Raw genomic sequence first — 26,352 nt, 5'->3', positions numbered from 1 at the left:
GTATCATCCTAATAATTGATAAGTACATGCTATTTTTAAATATTTTCGGTAACATGAAAAACTTCCAAAGGAGCAATTTCTCAGTTTCCTTACACGCTAGTTTCTTCGTATGAAATATGTCTTCTTCGCAAGAATTCAATTATTTTTTAGTTCAAGATCGCCATAACTCTTCCTTCCCTCGCAAGGGTTGAGCAGATTTAGCAACATTGTTTCCTCCCCTTTAGCGTGTGACCGTTCAAATGATCTATGCCACCTTATTAAATCCTCGTTTCTTATCTCACCTCTGTACTCCGTGTCCTTCGGTCCAGCAAATCCGTTAATACATCGTCCTTTTGCCAGATAAATCACGACCAGGACTTTGGTGTGATCCTTCACGTAGCCTGTGCGAGGGTGAAATAAAAATATTTTATCGTGGGGCATCTTGATACTATACACTTCCTAAGCCATCCGTTTATTTGTTGTCCTGTATTATCCAAGATTATCTTATTATTTCTATGATATGTTATAATATATTTTATGTTATATATATTTTACTAACACTTATTTTGTATTGTTTTGCTTTAGTTTATTGCCATATTTATGATACTGAGTCGAAATTTAATTTGAATTCAATTATTAAAATTAAAATAAAAATTAAGATATTTGTTACTTCATTTGTACAGTTTATATGTATTTCTTATCTTATTTTGTTTTTGAACTATGTTTAACCTTTTTTTACACATAAAAACTCAACAAAAATTATCCCAAAATAACGAGAGAGAAAAACATTTATATGGATATATATTTATGTACACTGTAAAGAATAATTTTAACTAATAATGTCTTGGGACAATCTATGAAATGAATTGTAAATTTTACAAAAAAAAATCAGATAGTTGGGAGGCTAGAAAAAATTCATTGTTTTACACAACAAGGCAGGAATTGAAAACCATGGTTTTCAACTTCTCCCTTGCCTTGTTGTGTATATAACATTTTTGTCTATCATCACATCAACCCGGTAGCTGGTCAAATAAAATTCATGTGGATAAAACTACATAAGTAGTTGTTATTGTACTCTATAAAATGCAGTTCCAACAAGAAATGCCAGTACAAAACTTAAATTTCCATGTTATCTCGATGAAACGGTAACCGGCGATAAGCCCCAAACCATGGTTTGGTCACCGTTCCACCAGGGCAGCAGACACGAACAGCCGGTCCTCTGACCTATAAAATGCAATTTCACTAAGAAATGTCAGTAAAAACCTTAAATTTAAATACTGTTTCGGTGAAACGGTAACTGGCCCAATAGTATGGTATGGTTACCGTTCTTCAAGGGCAGCCGGTCCTCTGACCTATACAATGCAGTTTCACCAAGAAATATCAGTAAAAAACTTAAATTCATGTACTGTCTCGATGAAACGGTAACTGGCCCAATAGTATGGTATGGTTACCGTTCCACCAGGGCAGCAGACGCGAACAGCCGGTCCCCTGACACATGAACACACTCAAGCCAGCCCCCTTGAGCCGAGCCGAGTCGAGGCGTACTAACACCGTTGTGTCTCTAACCACAGTAACTGTCTACCACTCCGCAGCTCCAGGCCCGGTCGGCCGCCCAAGCGCGCCTCCTTGGGGCTGTCGCTCGCCGCCGCGCACCTGCCCGCCGGACACCCCTTCAAGAAGCATCGCATGGAGAACGGAGAGTACTCGCCCTACGAGAATGGACACCTTGGAGGTGAGTCGAAAGTGCTTTTACATTCTTAAAACCTCAAATGTTGCATTTTTCCTTACTCAAAACCAATTCTACCCATGATTGACAACCACACTACTCAAAAATTTCTACATAGATCAGTGTTCTCGCCCTACGAGAATGGACACCGTGGAGGTGAGTCGAAAGTGCTTTTACATTCTTAAAAAACCTCAAATATTGCATTTTTCCTCACTCAAAACCATTTCTAGCCGTGGTTGACAACCACATTACTCGAATTTTTCAACATAGATCAGTGTTCCGCAAAGTGTGTACCGCGGCACACTGGTTTACCGTGTAGATTAGTTGGTGAGCCACGGAAAAAAGTCTAGTTTTTTTTTATGATAACATCCTTATAAACAATAGATCCAAATTTTGACCGCCTACGCTCAGTTAAACAGGCTCACACTTCGCATTACACATAATATGTTATATGTTTTCGTTTTATATTAATTTATATAATAAAACTTTTTTTTTAAATATAAATATTTGTGTTTTTATAATTTACACAAATATTTCAATTTCATAGTATTTCTGTGAGCCTAAGCGGCTCGTTATTAGAAATAGGTATCAAAATTGTGGTAGCGTGGGTTCGAACCTAGAAACTTTGACTTAAGAGTCCGCGACACTAACCACGGGACCACAACCCGACACTATTAAATAGCCTTTGGTTTTGCTTTGGTGTACCTAAAATTTATTGTTTTAGCAAATGTACCTTGAACAGAAAAAGTTTGCAGAATACTGACATAGATGACTCCTGTGAGGTGTCATGCACTGGGTCATGAGATTGATCAATATATCCAGGATTTCCAAATTTTGGTGTGGTTGTCCATCATGGACAGAATACGTAAATGTTACACTTACACGGATGTAAAGTGATTATTTAACAGTACTTTTGTTTTATATATCACAATTGAAGTCCCAAGGATTGCATTCGCTGATTTCAGTGCACCATTCACTCTGTTTCTAGTAGTGATGTCACATTAAAGTCAGAACTAGGACTCCATTATGTACTTAATTTACAATAATTTTGTTTTTAATATCACAATTAATGTCCCAAGGTCCCAGCAGTCAAGAGTCAGATCAGGACTCCGTTATATATGTACTTAATAGTAAATTACTTTTATATTTCACAATTGAAGTCCCGAGGATTGCATTCCGCTGCGGTTTCTCGTTTCCCTCGTTAATTGAAGCCTCTGCAAGAAGTAGCCCGTGAAGAAGAGTTTGTAGGCTGTTGGGACGATTTGAAGATAGTTATGCGAGATCACGACTCTAATTGCACCCTTCTTGCGGGCGGCGACAGTCGCGACGGGCCTCTCCCCAACCCCCGTCGTGGAGCGAATGATTGATTACTTCGCGTCTTTTCCTGAGCTCTATTTAATCACTCTATTTCCTCTTCCTAGCATTTATACATCTGACGATGTTACCGTGTTATTATATTTCATTATTCTTGTTTGTTCGCAGGGTGTGTTTGAGTATTTTGAATGAATTTGTGCCTGTGTTTCGGTGATTATTTCCCTCTCTCTGACGGTTTGTTTATTTCTAATTTAAATGGGTTGGCTGAGAAGTATGTCCTCCTCTCATCCGCTTTCCCCTCGCCCACCCTTCGTCGGCTGATACTTGAAATATTAGGGAATCAAACAAATTAAATATTTGCTTCGTCTAGAAACAAGCATCGAATCAAAAGGGGATTATTAGCGCCTATTATTTTTAATCAGTTTCGAACTCTGGGACACTCCATTATTTTATACGGGAGATACTCAAATTTAATATTAATTTTGAACTAGTCTTCAGGCTCCTATCCTCACCCAGGTGGTGCATAGAAGACCACATTGAGGTGTTAATTTGATCATAATTATATAATAAATATAAAATTATATAATGAATAAATAGCGTAGAGCAAAATTTCTCGAACCCAGTCGTGTTTCATTAATAACTATGAAAAGTGGTCGTTAAGAAGTGTTTTATTTTTATATTATACATATACGAGTGTGTGTGTGTATATATATATATATATATATATATATATATATATATATATATATATATATATATATATATATATATATATATATATATATATATATATATATATATATATATATATATAATATAAACTAAACTTGTTTTGAAAAAAACCAGATGTTTTGCATTTAAAGTATCGTTCTTTCCACAATGTTGAAGCCACGTTAATAAAGAATAAAATCTACATGACAATCATAAATGTACAAGACAAGAGACGTCAGTAATGCAAATGCAAGTGTGTTTTTCTTGTTTTTAAAAACAATCATGGCCGTTTTCGTTGGAAATATTTTTTTTTTTGTAAAATGAGTTATATTTTTATTTTCAATAAACACTTTTTACAAAATTCCTAGGTAAATATTTGCTTTTCACCTTTGACGAAACGATGACAGAAATACGTTAGGGAAAATTTAGGGTGTGTGGGGGTGCACGGAGTAAATGGGAAATAAGGGTGAGATCGGGGTGGGGGAAGCTTGTAATCCTTTTTTGAACGGAAAGGGAGAGAATTAACCCTTTTCCTTTCCAGTGCCATGCCCGTTGTGTGAATGAAGAAACGTTGTGTTGATAGTAATTAAAGGTTTATATTATCATACAGTTGTGATTAGGCGAAAGGAAGTGATGTGAACGTTTGTGTAGGCACTTTCGGCATTCGGGAGGGGCTTGCGGGTTTCGGCTCTACCTTTTGTTGGTGGATGTTTGCTTTGTGATTGTTTTTGTTTATATTACAAATGGCGTAAGAGATTACGGATTAATTATTTTTCATTTAAATCTCCGAAACCGTTGCTGTATTGTTTATCGCTTAGTATTATAAAGGTTTTCTTGTTTTTTGATATACACTCCCTCGTATTATAACACGCAACCCTTTAAAAGGAAATGGAATAAAATATAATACATAGTCAACATAGGTGCAAAAATATTTTATGTAATTAATAATACCCTGGACTGTTACCAGAAATGCAAGGTTGATGTACTTTCTTCTTTTATGTGTAAATTGAATTTTAAATAATCGTTTTTTTTTTAAATATATAAATGGTGTAATAAATCGATGCATAATGAAAGAATTTTGAAGTTATTGGAAAGAGACATAAGGCTGCGTTGGGAATAAGGTTCTTTAAGGTAGTTTGGATAAGTTGAGCGAGTGGATGACCAGAGAAAGACTGAGAGAGTTGATTTGGAAAATGCAAAGGAGAGAACAGAACGAGGACGACCAAGAGACACGACTGAATCAATCAGGACCTGAAATCTGGTGTTGTCAATAGTCAAAGTAATTGGAGGAAATGTATGACTAGATGTATTGATATAGAGGAAGATAGATCTGTTTACTAGGAAAGACGAGTTAAGTGTTCTATCCTCTCTATCTACTCCTTCAAGGAAACGGCGTGATGGTAGTAGTAGTAGTAGTAGCAAAAAATGTTGTTTTCTTTGATTGCTATAACTAGATTTATCAGGCAATGAGAATTAATAACGTTTTATGATTGCCTACCTACCATAAATTACTTTGAAAAAACAAAAGTGAATCCTATTCAGAATACTTTATTTATTTTCTTATAAAATCCAAATGCAACTTAAGTAAAAAGTATAAAATAAATCAATCGCTTTCATTTCGCAACAATGAAGTCCTTTGGAGCTTTTGCCGCGGTGGGTTGATTTTACGAGCTTTACAGGATTGAAATCGTTAATGGTTAGTTTGTATTTAATATGGGTCAGAGGTGGGTGCCGCTGCCCAGCGGGGGGGTGAGTATAACAAGGATACCCAGCCGAGTCCAAACACCAACAGGACTAAAACAAATAATAAACAACCCGACCTATTTTATAGTGAGGGTAATTGGGGGAGAAGTCTGACTTTTGACAAATATTCGGGCAACATGTAGCGAGACAAATTCGTATCCAAACTACCAGCGAAGATTTTCAACTAAGGAAAATAAACAACTGATTATTATTATGTCGGTACCTCGTGATTATTCAAATGCTGCGTTGTTTTAGCGTATTTGATAAGATAACGTTGTGACGCTGGAGCAGAAACAGATCTACCCTTCAGGGGCAGAAGCATGATGTTCTTACCAAAGCAAATACACAGAATGGATCAAATCACTTCAGATCTAAACATAGAAGCATAAACCTACTAAACACAATATGAATGCATGGAAACATGATTTAAATATTACTAAGCACTCTACTACTTAGATACTACAAACAAATGCGATGCTCTTTTAGTCACTAGATGCTGAATTTCATGCTAATGATAATAATAACAATTTGGATAATTTATATAATACAAAATAGTATTTGGACATACTCAAAATGTCGTATATAAATTAACTGATTAAATTATAAGCTAAAATATAAAAATACAAATCATATTTTCTGGCGTTTCTCATGTACGTGATTATAATTCAGGAATAGGACTTCACATACTAATAAATGAGTTTTTGCTCAATAAAAAAGCTTTTTTTCAACTCATTAATAGCTGTCTCTAGTTAAATTTTAGTGATTCAAAAACAATGTTTGAAAATTGGTTCATACATAAAGAACATTCAAGAATTTGAGTAGTGTGGTTGTTAATAATGGGTAGAATTGGTGAATGTTACACATGAGTAAAGTGTTCATTTAAACAAGCATATGGCGGTCGTCAGCCCCGTAAATGCCCGGACATCCGTATTTTTCTTCATCTTCGATGAGATGTCAAAAAATAATAGTTTTTAAAAAAGAGTTTAGTAAAATTACTGGAACTAATTTAGTCTATGAATAGTACAGTTATTATGAAGAGTATTTTATAATTTTGTTGGGTAATTCTTACCTGTATCGCCACCTGACCCAATATTGATGGAACAATATACAATTTATCACGCGGCAACAAAGCCACAATAGGATTGAAATAGGCATTATAATAAGGGTTCCCAGGAATTCGTTACGTATGTATGTAAGTAGGAACAAGGGTGGGTGAGGTGCCGGCGGTATCATCCCTTGGAAATATGTAGGTATTAGAAATATTTATTCACCTATATCCGGGCCCTACTGTTTCCACAATAACAATCATGAATATTAATATTATATTACCCAAATTAAAGGAAGTTCACCCAGTTTTATGCCATTTACGCATTCGATACAATATCGTTCGTAAATGTACGAATTTAATTAATTATTCTTTATTTTATTTATTGTTTCGGCATTAACTTTGTGGTAAGACATGTTACAATGATTAAAGAAAACACTTGTTTAAAAAAAACTTGTTTTTAACACTTAAGTCAAAGGGTAAAAAACAAGTGTTTTCTTTAATCATTATTTTTTATTTAATTTAAACTTCAGTTACAGAAAATAAATAAGTACATTGGCGGACTTATTAGTAAAAAGCAATATCTTCTAATCAACCAAAAACAAACTAGTGATATTGGTCAAAACGTTTGAAACCATGGATAACTATTTGCAATCAGCGGGTAGATAGTACTTGAACGTTAAAAAAAAACATAAATTACAAATTTACATATAAAAAAAACTTAAATTACAAAAGATGATAATAAGGAGGGCAAAGGAAAAAGGGAGTATAAGGAAGGAGGTAGAGAGAAAAACTAAGGGAGGAGGATGGATGGATTTTAAATACTTAAAATGATTCGGATTTCTGCTTTGTATTTATAGGTTTTTTTTCCTAGAATTTGTTGTTGTTTCTTTTTAAAGATTGTTTGATAGATATTCACAAATACCTATACATACTTACTATGTTGGCATATTAACTTCTTATATAAATATATTATTATTTATTTTCATGAAAAAAGCATTAATAAGTATGTGATCATAAATCATGCTCTTTATCGATCAAAATTTAGTGCTTTTATTGCATAGTTTACGAATTTGCATACTCTCACAGAATCTTAAGCATCTTTAAGTGTGATTCTCACACCGACAGTCTCCTTTCTAAAACATATTTTTTGCACGTCTAAACCTTTTAGTGAACATAATTGATTGCTTGGGGTCATTCTCGTGCATTACTGTCTGTTAATGGTTGTAGGTGTCCGTGTTGGCAAAACCATGCAAATTATTATATGGATGTAGATACTTTGATTTTTCTTCCGATGGAATATAAACGTATTATAAATGGTACTATGGGATTTATAGTTAATTCATATTAATCTTAATTAAAATTATTCACGACAGGTATATTGAAATAAAATAGACTTTGAGATATTAACACATATATGTATCTACGTATTTAAAGTTAAATGGTTTAAGCCATAGTGCTGGTTTTTTTTCTTCTAAAAATTACGATTTTACTGATTTCAAAAACCTATGTAAGCCAACAGTACACTACGCGTAATGAATATCAACAATGCATTAAATTATCTGCAGTAATACACATAATATATAACAATAAAATAAAACCCTTATCTGCACCCCAATGGTGCATAGGGCGCTGCTTCATATAAACGCAGTGTTATCTTGATCGTTTACATATGAAGGAAAGGTGATCAGCCCTCCGCTTCAGGTACCAGTCCAGGGTATTATTAAATAAGTATTAAAAACGTATTTTACACAACTCACTTCTACGTCAGTGCACTAAAAAATATATACAATAAAACAATACACAAAATAGCTCTGCATTGAGTCAACTGTAATTCGATAAATTGTGTCTGTTCAATGGAAGGTATGATTTTTTATATTTTACTTTTGCGAGGGCACAGGCCTTACGGAGCAAAAGTTGAGAACCTCTAGCGTAGAGTAAAGTAGAGAATAAAGAATGATATTCATATTCATATATATAGCAACCGATGACTACCTGAGCGGGATTGCGATCTCGAAAAGGCAGTCAATGCGCATGTTCTCTGGTAATTAGGTACAGTCAGTGGGATGGGAAGATCGGTTTTGATATCTAACAAAGGTTTCACTTACTAGTGCAGGAGTATTGCGAATCAAGTATAATAATACTGTAAAGAAAATATGAACTATTCTGTAAGTGTGTTGATAGAAAATAAGAAAAGATCTATCAAGTAATTCGTTAATATTAAAAATATGTCATTATTTATGTCATATTTATTTCTCCTCTCCACTTCTCGCAATTTAATGATTAGTTATACCATTTTGTTTTAAATTTATATATTTAGATAACTTTCTCAAATATGAAATCAATCTTATTTTTCTCATTTAAGCTTTTTAAGCTTTTTATTTATTAATTATTATCATTAAGTTTTTTAAGCTTAAAAATATAGCACTTTCTATTTTTTTTAAAGTGTAGCACTTTCAATATGTGCGTATTGTGCACTTAAATTGAGGAAAATAAGTACATAACTTAGAATATATTAATACACTGAATGAATCCATTGTCATCTTATTTTTAAATAATTTTACCGTAAGTTATTCCAGTACATTTGTTTAACTTTAAAAATATATATAATAAAACATTATATAGTATTTTCAACTTTCATTTTATTTGACCGGTGGCTATGATTAGTTTTTACGACGAAATCCGATCACTGGTCAAATAAAATAAAAGTGAAAAAACTGTGAAGTAGTTTTATTATATAAAACGTAGTTTCACCAAGAAATGTCAGTACAAAAACGTAAATCTATTTGAAAATAATGTTTTTTTATTGACCTTGATAGGAATTGAATCCGAGACTTCATTTACAGTTGAATACAGTCACTCGATTGGTATAAAACAATGGAAAAAATATTTATGCATAATTTTTTTTTGCCGTACAGTTTTTTGTTATTATTCTTAAATGGTTTACTTATTTAAAAAAAAAAAATCAGGCATTCGGGCCTTTCTGCGTAAAGTAAGAATAAATAACATTTAATGAATCGTCATTTTGCGTTCGTAATTTTTACGATAGTTTAGTATTTTTAGGGTTAATATATGTAGTGTCCGCCTCCGTAGTGTAATGGTCAGCACGCTCGGCTACCGTTCTGGAGGTCCCGGGTTCGATTTCTAAGGGGGGGGTCAAATAAATTTAAGTGATTTTTTCACTCTAATATTTATTCAATATTACCCTGGACTGGTACCTGAAGCAGAGGGCTGATCACCTTTCCTCATGTCTTTACGATCAAGATAACACTGCGTTTATATTACGCAGTGCCCTATGCACCATTGAGTGCGGATAAGGGTTTGAATATACGTATAGTGGATTCGCCTCGACTGTATTTACAAATTTCTCCAAATCAATCACACTGTTAAACAAAGTAGCATATGTGCTATTTTTTTGTCTGTTTTGCATATTTAAGCAACGGTTTGTGTAATTTGCAATCAGACAATTAAATATGCAAAAGGAAACGAGTGATATAAAAATAATTGCAGCTTTGCGGCGCAACAAGCTGCGAGTGTTTCAAAATTCCAGTTCGCAGATACCGGTCCGGAGTAGAAGTCCGCCACTGAGCAGTTACAATTGATTGGTAATTTGGTTAAATTAATATCCAGTCAAAGTATTACGATGGTATCCTTAAACGTTATGACCAGTAGCGTTATACAATGAAATTGAAAATGTACAAATAAAAAAAAAACTTTAAAAATATATATATGTAATAAAATGCCTAGGTACCTACCTATACATTTTATTAAGTACTTACATATAGTACCTACATAAAACAGATCTACCACCAGATGTCGCATGCGTCGTGCTGAATAAAACAAAAGACATCAGATACAAAAAATATAATATTCTGAACTGTCAGAATCAGATAAATAGATAGATAGATATAAAAATATTGTAAAGATTAATTAAAAATAAACTTTAATTACAAAGCAACATATTGTTTATTTTATTATTATACACCCACTTTACATATTATTTACACCCAATTTACAAATATAACCACGAAAATATTACCACGTTATATATATATATATATATATATATATATATATATATATATATATATATATATATATATATATATATATATATATATATATATATATATATATATATATATATATATATATATATATATATATATATATATATATATATATATATATATATATATATATATATATATATATATATATATATATATACATATATTTATATATATATATATATATATATATATATATATATATATATATATATATATATATATATATATATATATATATATATATATATATATATAAATATATATATATTAGAATTCAAGTCTTACATCTACAAAAAGTGAAAAATATATATTTTTTAAATGGAAATATGAAAAGCGATAATTATTCGGAACTGCTTTCCTTTCCTTTCCTTTCTCTTCTTTTCTCGTTTGAATTGTGTCATTTTTTAGGTGATGATATTAACACTATGCCCAGTGATATGTGGATCAAAAGTTAAAATATAAATTATATAACACTTTTCTCATGTCAATATTTAGGTTAGTGATTTTCCTAAATAGCGTTATGTTGGCAAAATATTTTTATTTGCGTCTGCGATAAATATTCATTTAAATAAAATTACGAAAGGGCGTACTTTAATTAACCTTTTAATGTGTTATTTTGTCCAAGAAAAACGTGGGTTGGATAAAGCAATATTATAACATGCGAAATTACATTCGTGATGTGCATATTTATTAAAAACCGATATGTACATTGTTAGTTGTTATTTTTCCTACCGCTAAAATAAGTTCGATTATTCGATTCGATTATTTTCCCGACAAGCGATGTAAATAAAACTTCTTCCACATTAAAGAAACGCTAAATTCTTTTTTGACATTACGCATTGTATCGAATAAATTCGAATGTAAATATAATGACTAAATGAATGATGAATGAAAATTTATTAAGCCGAAAACATTAAAACTTTTTCAACATTAAAAGATTTAAAATATTTATATGTATGTACCTACAATAAGTATATGTACGAACGTTCATACGTTTGTTTTACATACAAATTAAATATGTTCGTATGAATTTAATTTGAGCATTTATTTCCCATACAAGGAATTTAAGGAATTTTCTAGGTCTATTAAATTTAAACACTATAATGTCAGAAATCAATAACATTTTTTCTATTTAAAATTTTACTTTACAATATTATCAGTAATCGGGATTTGTCTATTTCTAGATAAATATAAAATAAAATAAAATTATTAGGGTAAAGATAAAAAAGGGTTAGTTAGTAAGACATACACAAACAAACACAAACACACACGCACACACACTTCCACACACACATACACACACGCACACACACACACACACACACACACACACACATTAGATTTTAAAATAATGTATGTATTTTATAACACTGTCCTTATCATTCATTGTTCACTTTGTGTGATACTAATTTAAAACACTACTTCATGATTACCGGTTATGTCGAAACGGTAGTCGTGAAGCAGTATTTTAAAGTGAACTTTTATGTTAACAAGAGCATTATAATCACATCGCCATTTAATTCATAAATTAAAATGGAGTTCTGAACATTAAACGCCAAATTTATAAATAAATATAAAATAATATCTTTTTCATGTCTAAAGCACTAGAATACCCGAAAAATACATTATTTTAATCGTTAATAAAAAAATATGCTAAAAAAACTATTTTTAAAAAATGACGATGGTTGAGAATCACTTAATAACGCAAAGACAGCAGGCTCGCTCCAAAAACCATTAAAGTAAAATGATCCGATCAGAGCGATCCGTGATCATCACAATAATAGCAATTTGCCTAATTTTAAATTGATAGTTGGAACGTGATTCTAAAAATGACAGGGACTTTTATCCGAGCTCCAAATGGAATTGACCAAACCAATGTTACGGTGGATATCTCTAAACCAGACACTCCCGAAAAGGCAAGCGTTTATCGACCACGAAAAAATTTATTAATATTTACGATCATAAAATGCCGGTTGATATCTCGCGATATTTATGTATTCCCAATTACATTTGAGTATCGACAAATCATTTAAATTTATGAAAATTTCAAATTTAATTTTCGATTCGTAGCAGACGAAAATAAACGGTCGTTGCCGTTTAACGATATGAAAAAAATTGATTCGTCAAATTATGAAAAATAAATCATTCAAACTGATTACGGAATCATAATTGAAAACATGATTCTTGGAATGGTTCTCGAATAATTGATCTTTTCAGAGTAGGTACTTTTTATTATTTTTTAATAAAAAAAATCCTATTTTTGATGTGAAGGTGGCGACTAGAATTGAGAGCGAAATTTAAAGTATGCGTCACGTTTATAAGACACATTTCGTTACATGAGAGAGAAGAAAGGAATAATCGGCGGGTACGTATGACGAGTTGCATGAATGTGGAAGACGTGAGGAATATTTGTAAAGATAGGGAGGTGTAGCATTCTATTCTCTCTGCCTACTCCTTCGGCCAGCATGAGGTTGGTTAATTAGTTTTCAAAGTCACGAAGAAAGTGGAGAAAGTCACAATTTTCAGACTTAAAATCAACAACATATCATATTTTTTTGTATCCGAAAATTTATTAAAATTAATACAACATACTGCCTTATAGAGTAAAAGATGTAATATGATTTAGCTACTGTAATCACAATTGTGTCAACATCTCCGCCTCCGTGGTGTAATGGTTAGGGTTTTTGGCTACCGTGCAGGAGGTTTTGGGTTCGATTCCCAGGAGGGCATAAAAAGATGAAAAGAAATATTAGTGATTTTACATTCTAATATTTATTTATTATTTCCCTGGGCTGGTCCTTACACCGCAGAAAAGATTACCTTGACTTCTTGTAAGTAACGATCAAGATAGCACTGCGTCGATGCAATGCAGTGGCCTATGCATCATCGGGTGCGGACAAGGGTTAGAAGAAGAATCTCAAATGAACGCTGAACTGATACTCATTACAAATTGACTGATTTTTAGACATTGCCGGGCAGATTCTAAACGCATGCGCACTTCAAATATTAAGCGCGTTTCTTCTTCCTTTAAATTTACAACGATTACACTAAATTGAGTGGGGAACTATGGATAAAGCATGTTATTTTCGGAGTTTATTCTTTTCTTTTATTTAATTTGACCAATTTATTGTAATACCGTGGCCATTTACTTGCGTCAGCAGACCGATGATGGGTCGTATCGAGACTTGGATAGTATTTTGGACTTTGACTTGAGGCTATATACGCTTTGTGTTAGATGCGCCTTTATCTTCGGCCATAAGTGACCGGATTTATTACTAAACATTTTTTATTCACCAAAAAACATAATTCACGACGCTTAATATGACGTGCTAACGATTCTGAATACGCACGAGAAAAAAAAACTCAATAGAAACCAATACTTTTTTCAAGAATATATTGTTTTTGTATATATGTGTATTTTGGCAAAGCTAGTTTTTCTATGGTTATGTCAGGAAGGAGCAGTTTCTTCAACTCCTCCATAGGTGGCTTACTTTCGGTCGGCAATTTACAGCCATAAATTGTTCGTTTCATTTTGAAATTCAAATTTCGGTCGATGTACCGAATATGATTGATACACATCGTCTTCAAACATATAAATAACCGATTGCTTTGCATACCGGCCGGGCGTCCTCTATCATCTGTAATTTCCAATTGCCCCCGGTGTACAGTGAACATCCTACCCCACTTTGGCTTTGTATTTTAGTACCGTAAATTGCTGAGCATCGGTACGCGCGGCATTCGGGGAGTTATTTTGATAATTCCAATATTGGTGTCACCGCGAGTTTTGAGTACCTACTCGCAGGTAGGTACCGCGATTCGGTCGCAATCGGAATGTTGGTATTCTGTTTATGTTTTTCTTGTCTATGGAGGATTTTACCATTTCGTCTACCCGCTCGAATATCTATGGCCCGGGGCGGACGCGCGCCCTTTTGTGATAATTACACGATTGATATTTTCGGAATTCGAATGAGCATTTCGGGATTGCCTCAGATAACTGTCATTATTTAAATCGTTGCTCAGGATAAATGGTCATGCACACGCAGACACACAGACAAATATACAAATGGAAACTGAAATGATTTCAATAATTTGTGATAGGTATCGCGTGTCGATTGATTTTCTATTTTAGAGATGTATCAGATTCCTGTTTTTTGTATTTATTCGGACAATGATCACGTGACGGTCGCGTGTTGGATTTAAATTTATTTGCATACGAGTCTCATTCTTTTTTCTTGTGTACGCCCACACATAAGCCTGTTCAGGTGCAAATTATTATTAATTCATCTTCGTATCAAATGACGCTTTTATTTTGGTATGTTTTCAATTGAAGATATGTATTTTTTTATCTGCCAGTACCTACGCATAGAAGAATATTTCAACGATCACCAAAAATCAATATTATATTTTTAACAGCCGTTGACAGCTGTTAAAATATAGAAAGATTTTTATCCAATTCCATTAATATTTTTTTCCTCCGACAAATGTTATCCCTCTCTTTCTAATTTGGCTGGCGAGAGCGAGACACAAGATCTAGGTACAGTCCCTTTTACACGAGCCAATGCCCATCGCGGATGTATCTTTTCACTCGCTTATGACGATGATTGAATACGATTTGTTAGAGATGTAGTTTTATAAAATTAGGTTTTATATTCGGGCGAACACAATCGAATATCATCCGAAGAGTAAATATATTCTAGGTACGCGTGTGGGCTGGGTTTCCGGACGGATTGGTTTTAAATTCAAATATTAATACTGACAGGTAGGCCCGTACAGCGTGTTCGATAATTATTGACTTAATATCCTTTGTCTTAAGTGCATAATGAGCTGTCAGACCTCTGCAACTCGTCGGTTACTTTAGGGGTAGTATGGACATCTAATATGTAATGCTCTGGACTCACTTTTAAGTGTTACCATAGATACTATTAAGATGTTCCTGTCTACCTTTTCTATTTTTATGCATGTGAAAAAATGTATTCCTTCAATTTTTGAATTTCTAAAATGTTCCGCCGATAAAGCAGAGTGCAACAGAGGAAAACCAAGATGGCGACGTTATGTCAGTTTAGAGAAAAAAATATTTGAAAAAAACTTTAAATGTCGTATCTTTGTTTTTTTTAAAGTTTTTTTTTTAAAGAAGCACGAATATTATAATAAAAAATGTATTTTATCATTTCTTACTTGTAACATATAACTTGAGAATAAAAGTTAAACTTATTATATAAATGTGTGACCAAGTTTCTGAACAAGCGGTTTATGAAGACATATTGTTACTTATAAAGTAAAACTGTTTCCGTGAATATCTCTTTAAAAAAATTATGAATTAAATTATCAAAATGGTGGTTTGTTATAAAACGACATTTTAAGTTTTTATAAAAGTCTTTCTCGAAACTAACGTAAGTTCGCCTTGGTAGTTTTTCTCTCTAGCAAATAGATTTTTTTATATGGGAAAATTTCCAAAAGAAATTTGAGTTGTGCGGTTGTCAATCATGGGTAAAATAGCCTATAGCAGCCCTGTGAATGACCAGACTTCCGAATTGTTTATTTTTTATGTTGAAATATCAATAAAAATCTTAATATGGTTAATTTAGTATGACGGTGAGTTAAGCGATTGTTGAAATAACACGTTAACATTAGTGCCTATGTAGTCCGACACTTTGTTGTCGATAGATCGTCATTAAGCAGAAAATGCGACTTTAGACTTACGATTTAATATAAAGGGGTCGCTTTACGATCAGTTGTAACTGCTTTATAACTCGGGTTATCGTCTCCACTCAACGCGCTCATATACCGCTCTGTTAATGGGCATTCGAACCTTCCATAGGTCAACTTTTTGCTGCATGACAGCCAATCAAATGTGAAAACGTCTGACCGAATATCGGAAAAGTTCAATAGTTCACTTAGCTAATGACTCACACGGAGTAATTAAAGGTCTATCGCTCACGTGCAAAATTTTGACGCGTACTTTTTAAAAAACCTTTTGTTGTTATTGAAAACATGATTTTTCAACGTTTGTTTTCCCCGAAAAATAAATACAAAAAAATAAATTTTGGGTTATTTTTTGATGGTTTATTAATTAACTACTTAAATTTGTTTGGCTAGTAACATTTATAAAACACATACTCGTTAATATATGCCGATAATTATAAACTAGTTAATCGTTGCGTCTATAAGACTGTATGTATGGTTGTAGGATGCCTATGGATACGCAAGTTAAAAACATGGAATCGCATGTTTTATCGTTCTTAGCTGAAGTAAATTTTATTAGTACTATCAATAATTAAAATATAAATCAATTAAATAACAAACCTTCTCCTTAAATTATCATCAGTGATGTAAAATTGTTTTGTTTTAGTAAAGGTATCTGTTCAAAATGAATATAAGGGGAGAGAAATATCCTAGGAGACTAAAAATCACTTCAAAGCTCAGGATTTAAAAAAAAGATCTTCTTAGTTTTTTTTTCTGAATCGATTTTCTAAAACACATTTACCTTTAGCGTTATTTTTACAGGAATAAGTCAATATGACAACTATGTCACGTTTTGTAAAATTATATTCACTGTATTACCTTAAGTTAGCATTAGGTAGGTACTGCAATTTTACTTACTCGGAAATCTCAATAGTGGTATGTATTTTGATTGAGTTATTGTTTACATTTGATGTTTTTGGTAAAGTTCTATTTATCCTTTAATCGGATAGTGCTCCTAAGAAATAAGACCGTTATCGATGTAATTAAGTAACATTTTGCAATAGAAACTTGCGCGTGTGCAACGACTCTTAACGAAAATTCCTCATACTGATTTGCATTTAGTTTATGAAGGTACATTTTATACATATTATTTTTGTATGATATACATACTGATATATTATTTAAAAATAGGTTTTAGTTTATATCATGATTAGAAATTACGATACCATAAGTTCTTGTGGGAAACCAATATACTCGTACTTATAATATGCTGCGATTTCTTCTTTATAGGCAAATCTCTATTGCCTCATTTTTATTGAGTGATTAATAAATTATCTAATATTTTGATCACGAGGATGAATGGTACATTAAAATTTAATATTGTTATATACTTTCTTATAAGTATCTATCTATATGGTGCGTAAAATTATAACAGAGTCAATCAACTGAAGAATCTATTATTTTTTAATATTTTTGATGAGAGTGATACGGATTTTATTTCAATTACTAATAAATGTGCAGTCGTATATTTTAAGATTATTTTTTTCGTTTCAATTAATTAAGATTTATTTTACTGCAGCAATACTAGAGTATAGGTGTTTCAACTTGATATGAAGCATCCATCGTTGTTTTATATCAAAGAAGATGGAAGTCTGAGCATCCCAGGGATAACGACCTGGCATTTGGCCGGCTTAAGCGATCACTTTATGCACTTTTGTTGTGTTCACCATTCTGGCCATTATCATCCATATTGCATTATTTTTTTAAACCTGCATGTATGCAATGGTCTTGGGTACATGTGGGTTTCAAAAACGATAGATTTGAAAGAAATCCATGCACTATGGAATTTCAAGAATGGGAAAAGTGGTGAAAGTTACACAAGTGTAAAAAGTGATCGCTCAAGACACCCAAATCCTAGGTTTGAAATCCTAGGATTCTCAGACCTCCATCTTCTTTCATACAAAAAATAACGATGTTTCAGATCAAATTGAGATATCTATAATATTGACATATGCAAAAATACAGTTAGATCTGATTTATATAAAAATTCGGAGTGATCGCTTTATCGTCGCGAAATGTCACTGCGACTTACGAGCTGCCAAATCTTGTAGGGTTTGTACCTAAGCTTTCGGTCAGATATAAAGTACAGCTCAGTAAAACTGGGCAATAAAGTTAATTGCTTTAGTTTCGTACAGTTTAATACTTGACAAACTTTGTCACGTTCGCTAGGGCTTACCAAACTAGTAGAAAAACGTCAACTTTTTTCCTTTTTGGAAAATGAACTTATTTATTTATCTTCCATCATCCAATGTTACTCATAGTATTTTTTTATAAAAATAATATTTGTTATACAAAATACAAAATAATTCACCCTTTGGATGAAATATCAATATTGTACAAAAATAAATTTTAACATTTTAAAATATCATTTCTATATCTATCTCTTCTGAAATAATAAATCTGACATATGTTCAATTATACTCGTACTTAGCTTTATACTTCACAAATTTCTAAACTGAAGGCACTTCTGTTAGCAATTATTTCAAATCTATGAAATAAGAATGAGAATATGAAAAGAAACCAACAATATTGGAAAAAAAAATCTTTCAAAAATAAATGCAAGATAGATGTTCAATGATGGATAGACTGGTATACGCTACACAACTATAATATAAAGTGATCCCTTGAGCCACCAAATTCCAGATTGTAAGATGCTGAAACTTCCATATTTTTTCTTAAAAAACAAGAGATATTTAAAAAATATATATATTACAACAGAATGGCAACAAATGTTTTTATGAGCTGTATTCAAGACGTACCACAAAAAGACTTACGCAATTAAATTTGTGCATGCAGCTAAAGGTATTTAAAAAATGTAAACAAGTGTCCAATTGAAATTAACAATTTCACAACAAACCATTTTTTTTTCATTAAATGTATTACTGTCATAAGCGAGAAAATAGTAATATATTATCATTAGAACCTGAATATTCCATTTTATTCAGGTTTATTATCGCATTTGGCAGCTTAACAAAGTGCTATAATAAACTAAACTCGATATTTGGAAGACTCCACATCACGTGTGTTTACTACAAGCTTAAACTCAAACAGAGAGTTTGAGTATGAAAAATAAAAAGCGTGATCTGCGGGTGAGGTTTATTAACAATATATTTAGTTATATCAACCGCTAACCTGTGGTTAAATGAAACAATATCCAATGTGTAATCCGCGAGTAAAGTTTACTGGATATTTAACCGCCGGGATAAATCCGAATGTGACGAAGACATAAAAACAGTGTTATTGCGTATAAATCCCTTGCAGTCAAGGCTGAGATTAGTCTCCCCAAAAGATGCCCAGCCAGAGGAATGGAGTGGGTTTGGGAATTACAAACGTCGAACCACTTCGGGGTTCTTCATTTTACTGTTCGTATGAAAACTAGATGAGCTCATAACTGAGATGATTGCATCCCCTTAATACTAGTCGGCCTTTTAGGATCGCAATTCGGAGAGGGTAAGGATGGACTTAGATCATCATTAAGGCATCATTTTTGTTATTAAATAATGAATGATTAGATAAATCTTTATATATCTTAAAATAATATGCGAAAAGGCAAACGATATAATCATCCCATAATTAAATGATATGATGCGTCAAAATAATTACTGCTGTCGATCATGTGCCTTCATTACACTGTAAAAAAAGCATCCTAATACGAGTATGTATTAAGAATGAATAATCCTTTAAAAAAACCACTTATTCTCTCCCAATGGTGCATAGGGCACTGCACCATATTGAAGTAGTGTTATCTTGATTGATAAATACATAAAGGAAAGATTATTAGCCCAGCGCTTCTTCTAACACTCCAGAGGAAATTATATAAATATTAAGTAGAGTTAAAAATCACTTAAATTTGATCTTCCTGGGAATCGAACCTGGGACCTCCCATGTGGTAGCTAAACGTGTTGGCTGACCACTATACTACGAAGCGGACAAATAACAAATTAAAAAGAAATAAATTATTTAATATATATCGCATACATTTAAAGATGAAATATTAAAAAAATGTAATTAAGTGCCTCGCTTTTCTAGCGTAAATGTTACATAAACGATATTCGTTATTTTGATTAAGTATTATTATATTTGTATGTAAAAGGCTAACAATGATTTTTTAACCATCTGGAATTTTATTTATTTTCCGGTTAAACCGCTGCCTTAAGTTTAATGCTTTTCAAAGTGCCGTTGAACTTTACATGTTTTCAAGACGATTTTTCTCATATTCCTTAGTGGGCATCACTGTTATCTATCGCATGGCTTCTCGCAATTTCACTGAACCACATGCATCCATTCAAAAGTTAACTTTACGAACATTATATTCTGTTGCACCGTGTACTAAAGGTACGTAATTATAATAAATAGTGATGCAGGAATTATGATTCCGCTGTCATAATTTCAATTTGCCATTCAGCGCCAGGGGTGCTTAACCTTTTTAAAATTATAAAATAATGTAAAATTTTAACTAGATACAATAAAAAGAAGAAAAGATAATAATAAAAGTAAAAAATTAATTAATAAATAAAAATACCCCCTCTTCAACTTTCAACGTCCCAACTCAACTCTACAATTTAGAATTAGCTTCACATACCATGTTTGAAAATGATGCGCAATGCATCGACACGTGTGACAGTAGATTTTAAGAAATAGTGGTTTTAACTAAGTAAAACTTAAATTAAAAACAATAAAGAGTATTGAAGAATTTCAAGTAAAAAATATTTATTTTCGAAAGTAAATAACTTATAACCGTGGGTTGCATATCTGCTTATTTCAACAGACACATATCATTAAAAACTCAATCACTTCGACATTGATTTTTTTCTAAAGATTTAAATTTAAAAAATCACTATTACTTGATGTACAAAATAACCCCAATGGTGCATAGGGCACTGCATCAAATGTATGCAATACAAAATTGATTCAGTCAGTAAGGGAATCAGTCATAAGATTCAGGTAATTTGATTAGAGTTTTTTATGTTTTACATTATTTTTATTTTCATTCAAATTATCCTCATAAATTAATGCTTTATAATTTTTATTTAATAGTCAGTATTTTCTTTACTAGCCAGTTAAAAAATACCATTCTTATAACATTTTAGGTTCATAAAGACAGAGTAACATATTTTTTGGAAAAATATTTTGTGATGTTATTTATATTTTGTTTTGTGTCTTTTTTCAATGTGTTATAAATTAATTTTTCATAAAACTGTTTTTTGGTTTCTTAGAATTCCCGAGCAACGCCGGGTATCGTCAACTAGTAGGTAATATATCTTTCATATTTATTTTTAATAATAATTAACCTATTTAGTCTAGTTCCTATTATGTATTTTTTAGGAGAGTGTTATATTACCATACCACAAAGTTTACAATCCATTTAATATACAACACATATATTTTATTCTTACATTCCACCAGACGTGCTCCTGGACCGCGTGTTTACAAACCCTATCGCAGTTTGTTGATTCTCACGTTCATACGATATGGCTCGTAGATGTTAGAGATGTATCTCACATTTGTATGGCGGGAAATAGGGATACAGTGTTTACTGCAGTCAGTCATGAGATCTGCAATCACAAGGCATTCGCATTCATTCATGATTTAAATGGTTATAATTTCTTTCAAAAGACTGGGTACAATGAATCTAACCATCAATTAAAATTTTATGGTAATTAAAATAAACATGTGTTTAAACTTTTGAAAAAATTGCGTTTTCAACAACTTTTTGTTTCCAAGTTTTCGCTTTTGATGTATAAATTTTGGGTAGGTACTTATTGTGTAAAATATTATACGCAATAATTAGACATTTCACAAGTTTAAAAAAAACTTTATTTTTATTTTTAAAATTTTTATCCGATACAACTTTTTCACCACGACCGTCCACATTTTTAGTATATTAAAAAAAATATTCTTATTTTGTTAGTAAAAATAATACTGAAACTAGCAGAAATATCCTTCCACGTGTGTCTGCCAGATAAAACTTAAAAAACGTTCAATAAAAACACAATACCTACGTAAAATCAAACTCAGCCTTAATTTTTTCTACAAAGGTCCTATTCAATTTCTAGACAAAAAAAAACATAACTCAAATCATCTCTTAAAAATTATTTATTTTTTATCAAACGCATATTAACAATTAAAAATTTACTACAATAATTCATTGCTGGGTTTTCCAGTGCAGATGGTACATTTAAAAATACTTTTTAATTTTTTAAATATTTATTTATCATTTGTCTAACATGAGTCATATATTCTTATATGTATCTATTTCAAATTCTACTCGCCTCCATTATCCAAAAATAAATACATAAGTCTTGTTTAGATAGTTTCGCAATTTAATGACGTGTTATATAGCTTTATTGTGTACTATTAAAAGTTCCTTTTATCAATCGATGTACCTAAGTGTTTGATTTTTTTTATCTAGTTATTCCAGAACTTTAGAATCTATGGTTGTTTTCATATATTGTGTAAAATTGACAATAGTTTTTTTTAAAACCTCACGAAGGCTGTCTCGTTTAAAAATATTATTTTCAGATTTTTTTACCGATTTTAAATAGTTAGTATATTGATTTTCTTATTTTGTTAAGTACAATTCAGTTCTTGTAATCGCATATAAATCAGTAGATATTTAAAGAAGGTAGGTAGTATTTTACTTGTATTTTCTACGGAATATTTAGTAGTCTACTGTACTTGGATTTCGGAAAGTAATAAAATTGTCGGTAATGATACCTCACTTAGCTGAACGCGTCTCGTTCAACACTTGCGAGTAACAACATAATATTAAGCAAAGTAATGTCTATGGAAGAAACCTCACTTCCGTTTGAATCCGAGCCATGGCGAAAAGTTATAGCCTAAAAACATGCACCTTGTTTTTAAGTGGAAACAACATTTTACGGCCGTCATGAATATTTTCAGGCAAAATGTTGTTATTTTTAAATTTGAATAATCATGAAAAAAAACATCCAGAGCTTTTGTCTCCCAGTTAGAAATACATGAAAAATTCAATCATATTCATTACCATTGTTAAATGTTGTATAAATAAATAATACATAACACACGTTCAACGTTAGGTAGTAGTAATTAAAAACTGTTTATCTTAAGGCTTTACTCGCAATGATAGAATTCATCAAGAGTCCGATTTCGCAGAGAGCCGGTCGTTACTTAACGCCCATTTGTTTAAGAATTATTATTGAGAAAAAAAACTCCTTACTATTCAATAACTTTTTTCTTTTAAAAACCATACATTTATTTCGTAGAAAGACTTAATTTTTTAATACTGAAATGGCGTTTTAATAAAAAAAAAACAATTACTTCAATGTTAATTAAGTTGCGGGTTAAAGAATGTTGCGCTTTAATATGCAAAGTGTCTAGAAAATTATATTCCTTTTTTTTGTTAAATAAAAATGGTTAGTAAAAAGTGTCATTACGATTACATTAATCGATTTGATTCCTGTTATTCAGAGTTATGTCTTTTTACACTGAGCGCGGTAACTGGGTGGTAGTTTTGAATGGTTTTACCCGGGATGGATGCACCAGTTGTGGGTTATAAATAATTATAGGCTGTCGTAGAAGTCAGGCTCGGACTAGCATGAAGTGCCACGAAGTTGGTCCCGGATGGTGTCACTGCTAGAGTAGTTTATTCCAGAGGCGATTTCGATTAAATTTTAATTAAATCGTACCGTAATAATAATTATAATCGTGCTACGTGTGAGTGATTGAAAAGTAATATAAATATAGTGAGGGTTTGAAATTATCTTAATAATATGCAAAACCATCTCTGTACCCGTAGTTATGCCGTAAATACTTTAAAGTGAATCAAATAGATATTTTAAATGGAAATATGCAACTTCTTTCATAACAATACTGAATATTTTTACGTCTATTTAGCATCAAATCAAATGTGGATATATTCGTTTATAACTATACGATTACTATTTCAATAATTATAATATAAAAAAGTAAATACACAAACAGATCCGTAGAATCTCCAAAAAGAAGAAGAAGAAAGTAAATACTTGATATCAAACCAGAGTATGGTATTGTGAGATTTGAATATAAAAAAAATCTTTTGCGTAAGACCACATTTTAGTTTACTAATGTAAACACAACTAGTTTCGAGAATATCTGTAGCTCTCTAAACTAGTCGTGTTTACATTAATAAACATAATAATGTGGTCTCAAAAACGTATTTAGTTTGCTTGTTATTTTTTAAATGTTTAACTCAAACTTAATTGCAAATCATTTAATAATGTAAAGTGTGTGGTACAATTTGTTTTGTCAGTGTGTCGTTTTTAAGACAATGTCATTTATCAATTTTCATGTTATCTAACTAGATTCTATTTCTCTATCAATCTGTACCCTTTAGACTTTTTTCTGTGTTTTATTTAAAAATTAATTTACTTTGCCATTTTTTTCATATTATTTACAAGATTTCCATATTTTTAATTATTATTTCATTTTGTGCAAATTTTCATATTTTAATCATCTCTATACATTACCAATAGTAAACATGCTGGGTTTTATTTCAACATTTTTTTTGTGGTTATCGAGTTGCTTACCTCAGAATAGGTATTTACCATACCTAGCGAGACTGGACAGTGTCTAGTGTATTCTCTTATAATTTCAATTGAATTTGTTTGTATAAAATACCCGTTACACTCTTGCAAATAAAATAAATTGTAAACTACAATAAAAATTAATTCCAATTTTTGATACACTTTTTCCAACCGGTTTCGGCAAGAACCTCGTCATCATCAGGGTTTATGTACTAATTCTAAAACATTGAAATACTCATACTAAGGTTATAGTTAATTACCCTTCCCCTACGATGCCAAAAATTTCCACGCACTCCGTACACCATATGAAAATGTGATTTAAAAAAATGTGATTTATAACCCAAGTATAAGTATTTCAATGTTTTAGAATTAGTACATAAACCCTGATGATGACAAGGTTCTTGTCAAAACTGGTTGGAAAAAGTGTACCAATAAAAAGTGGTTAAAACAAAGTTGTTTTATTTTATAAAGTTTATAAAACGTGCACAAAGTATCCGCGAAAACATTCAAGCTTTCATTGTAAGACTAATAATTATAACGATCAATGGTCTTATAACACATGTGAGTGCACAAATATATTTTTTGAATGCTGATTGGCTGGAAATTAAAACATGTTGCATTATACGAGTATGTTCAGGTAATTAGGTTGTAGGTTGTAGTAGAGATCATATAACTTTGATTTTATTTGCACTTTATTGCAGCAAATAAACCATATATTTTGTATAGAAGTCGATAAAATGTCTGCAGTTATGAGAGTAGACGTATTAAAATAATATTATTCTCATGAATAAAGGTATCAGACGTTTATTAAAATAACGAGTTCTGAATATTTACTACCAGGGGCAGCCTTCCGAAAACTGTGTCGTATTTTGTGGACTTTATTGGTTTTTATCCAAGTATGTAATTCAAACATTTTGATTCTAAGAATCTGATGCTGTATATTTTATAGATAGATAGCTTTCGTATTGGTCGACTGAAAGTTTACTGATTCATTTTTAGCGTATCGAAATACATGCTTGTAAAAGCATTCTTGTAATGTCATTCAATAACATTGTAAAACGATTAAGGAAACACTTTTTTTATACCACTTGAGTTTATTAATGACTACTAGTTTTGGAAGCTAAACTTCCATCGTCAGTTCTGAAGAATAATTAAAATATAAAAAAAAACATTGTTATATAAATAAGGAGAAACAAGTGTTTCCTTGATCTTTTTAACATGTCTTACCACAAAGTAAATGCTTAAACCATAAATACGATAACATTGTTGTTATTGAGACACCTTTAATTAAAATATATCATACGTAGGGTGAATAATATACTGTCTGATAAAACACATGATAAAAAATTGTTAATAATTAACTGGTCAAATAGAAGTATCTAAAAAAAAGCTATTTTAGGTTCTCGATCTTACAAAATATATGTGAACTAATTCGGGATGAATCTCACTTATGTTCAAATGAAGTAAGCTATATTT

At 31.5% G+C, this 26,352-nt stretch overlaps 1 protein-coding gene across 15 annotated transcripts in view; it reads left to right on the top strand.

Annotated features, from left to right (window-relative positions):
- dac (dachshund family transcription factor) overlaps positions 1 to 26,352 on the top strand; it is a 302,887-nt gene that overhangs the window by 112,822 nt on the left and 163,713 nt on the right. For 5 of the 15 annotated variants that reach the window (XM_088277137.1, XM_088277149.1, XM_088277143.1 and 2 more), the window contains 2 exons: positions 1,551 to 1,711; positions 21,550 to 21,585. In XM_088277137.1, the coding sequence (XP_088133263.1) occupies positions 1,551 to 1,711; positions 21,550 to 21,585 (197 nt within the window). The remainder of the gene's footprint in view (positions 1 to 1,550; positions 1,712 to 21,549; positions 21,586 to 26,352) is intronic. The other 10 variants (XM_088277147.1, XM_088277140.1, XM_088277136.1 and 7 more) reach the window with 5 other exon arrangements.

Source organism: Brachycentrus maculatus, unplaced genomic scaffold (genome assembly GCF_059751285.1).
Source record: "Brachycentrus maculatus isolate JH-2025_06_01 unplaced genomic scaffold, ASM5975128v1 h1tg000039l, whole genome shotgun sequence".
NCBI classification, from domain to species: Eukaryota; Metazoa; Arthropoda; class Insecta; order Trichoptera; family Brachycentridae; genus Brachycentrus; species Brachycentrus maculatus.
This window is presented reverse-complemented; position numbering and strand designations above follow the sequence as displayed.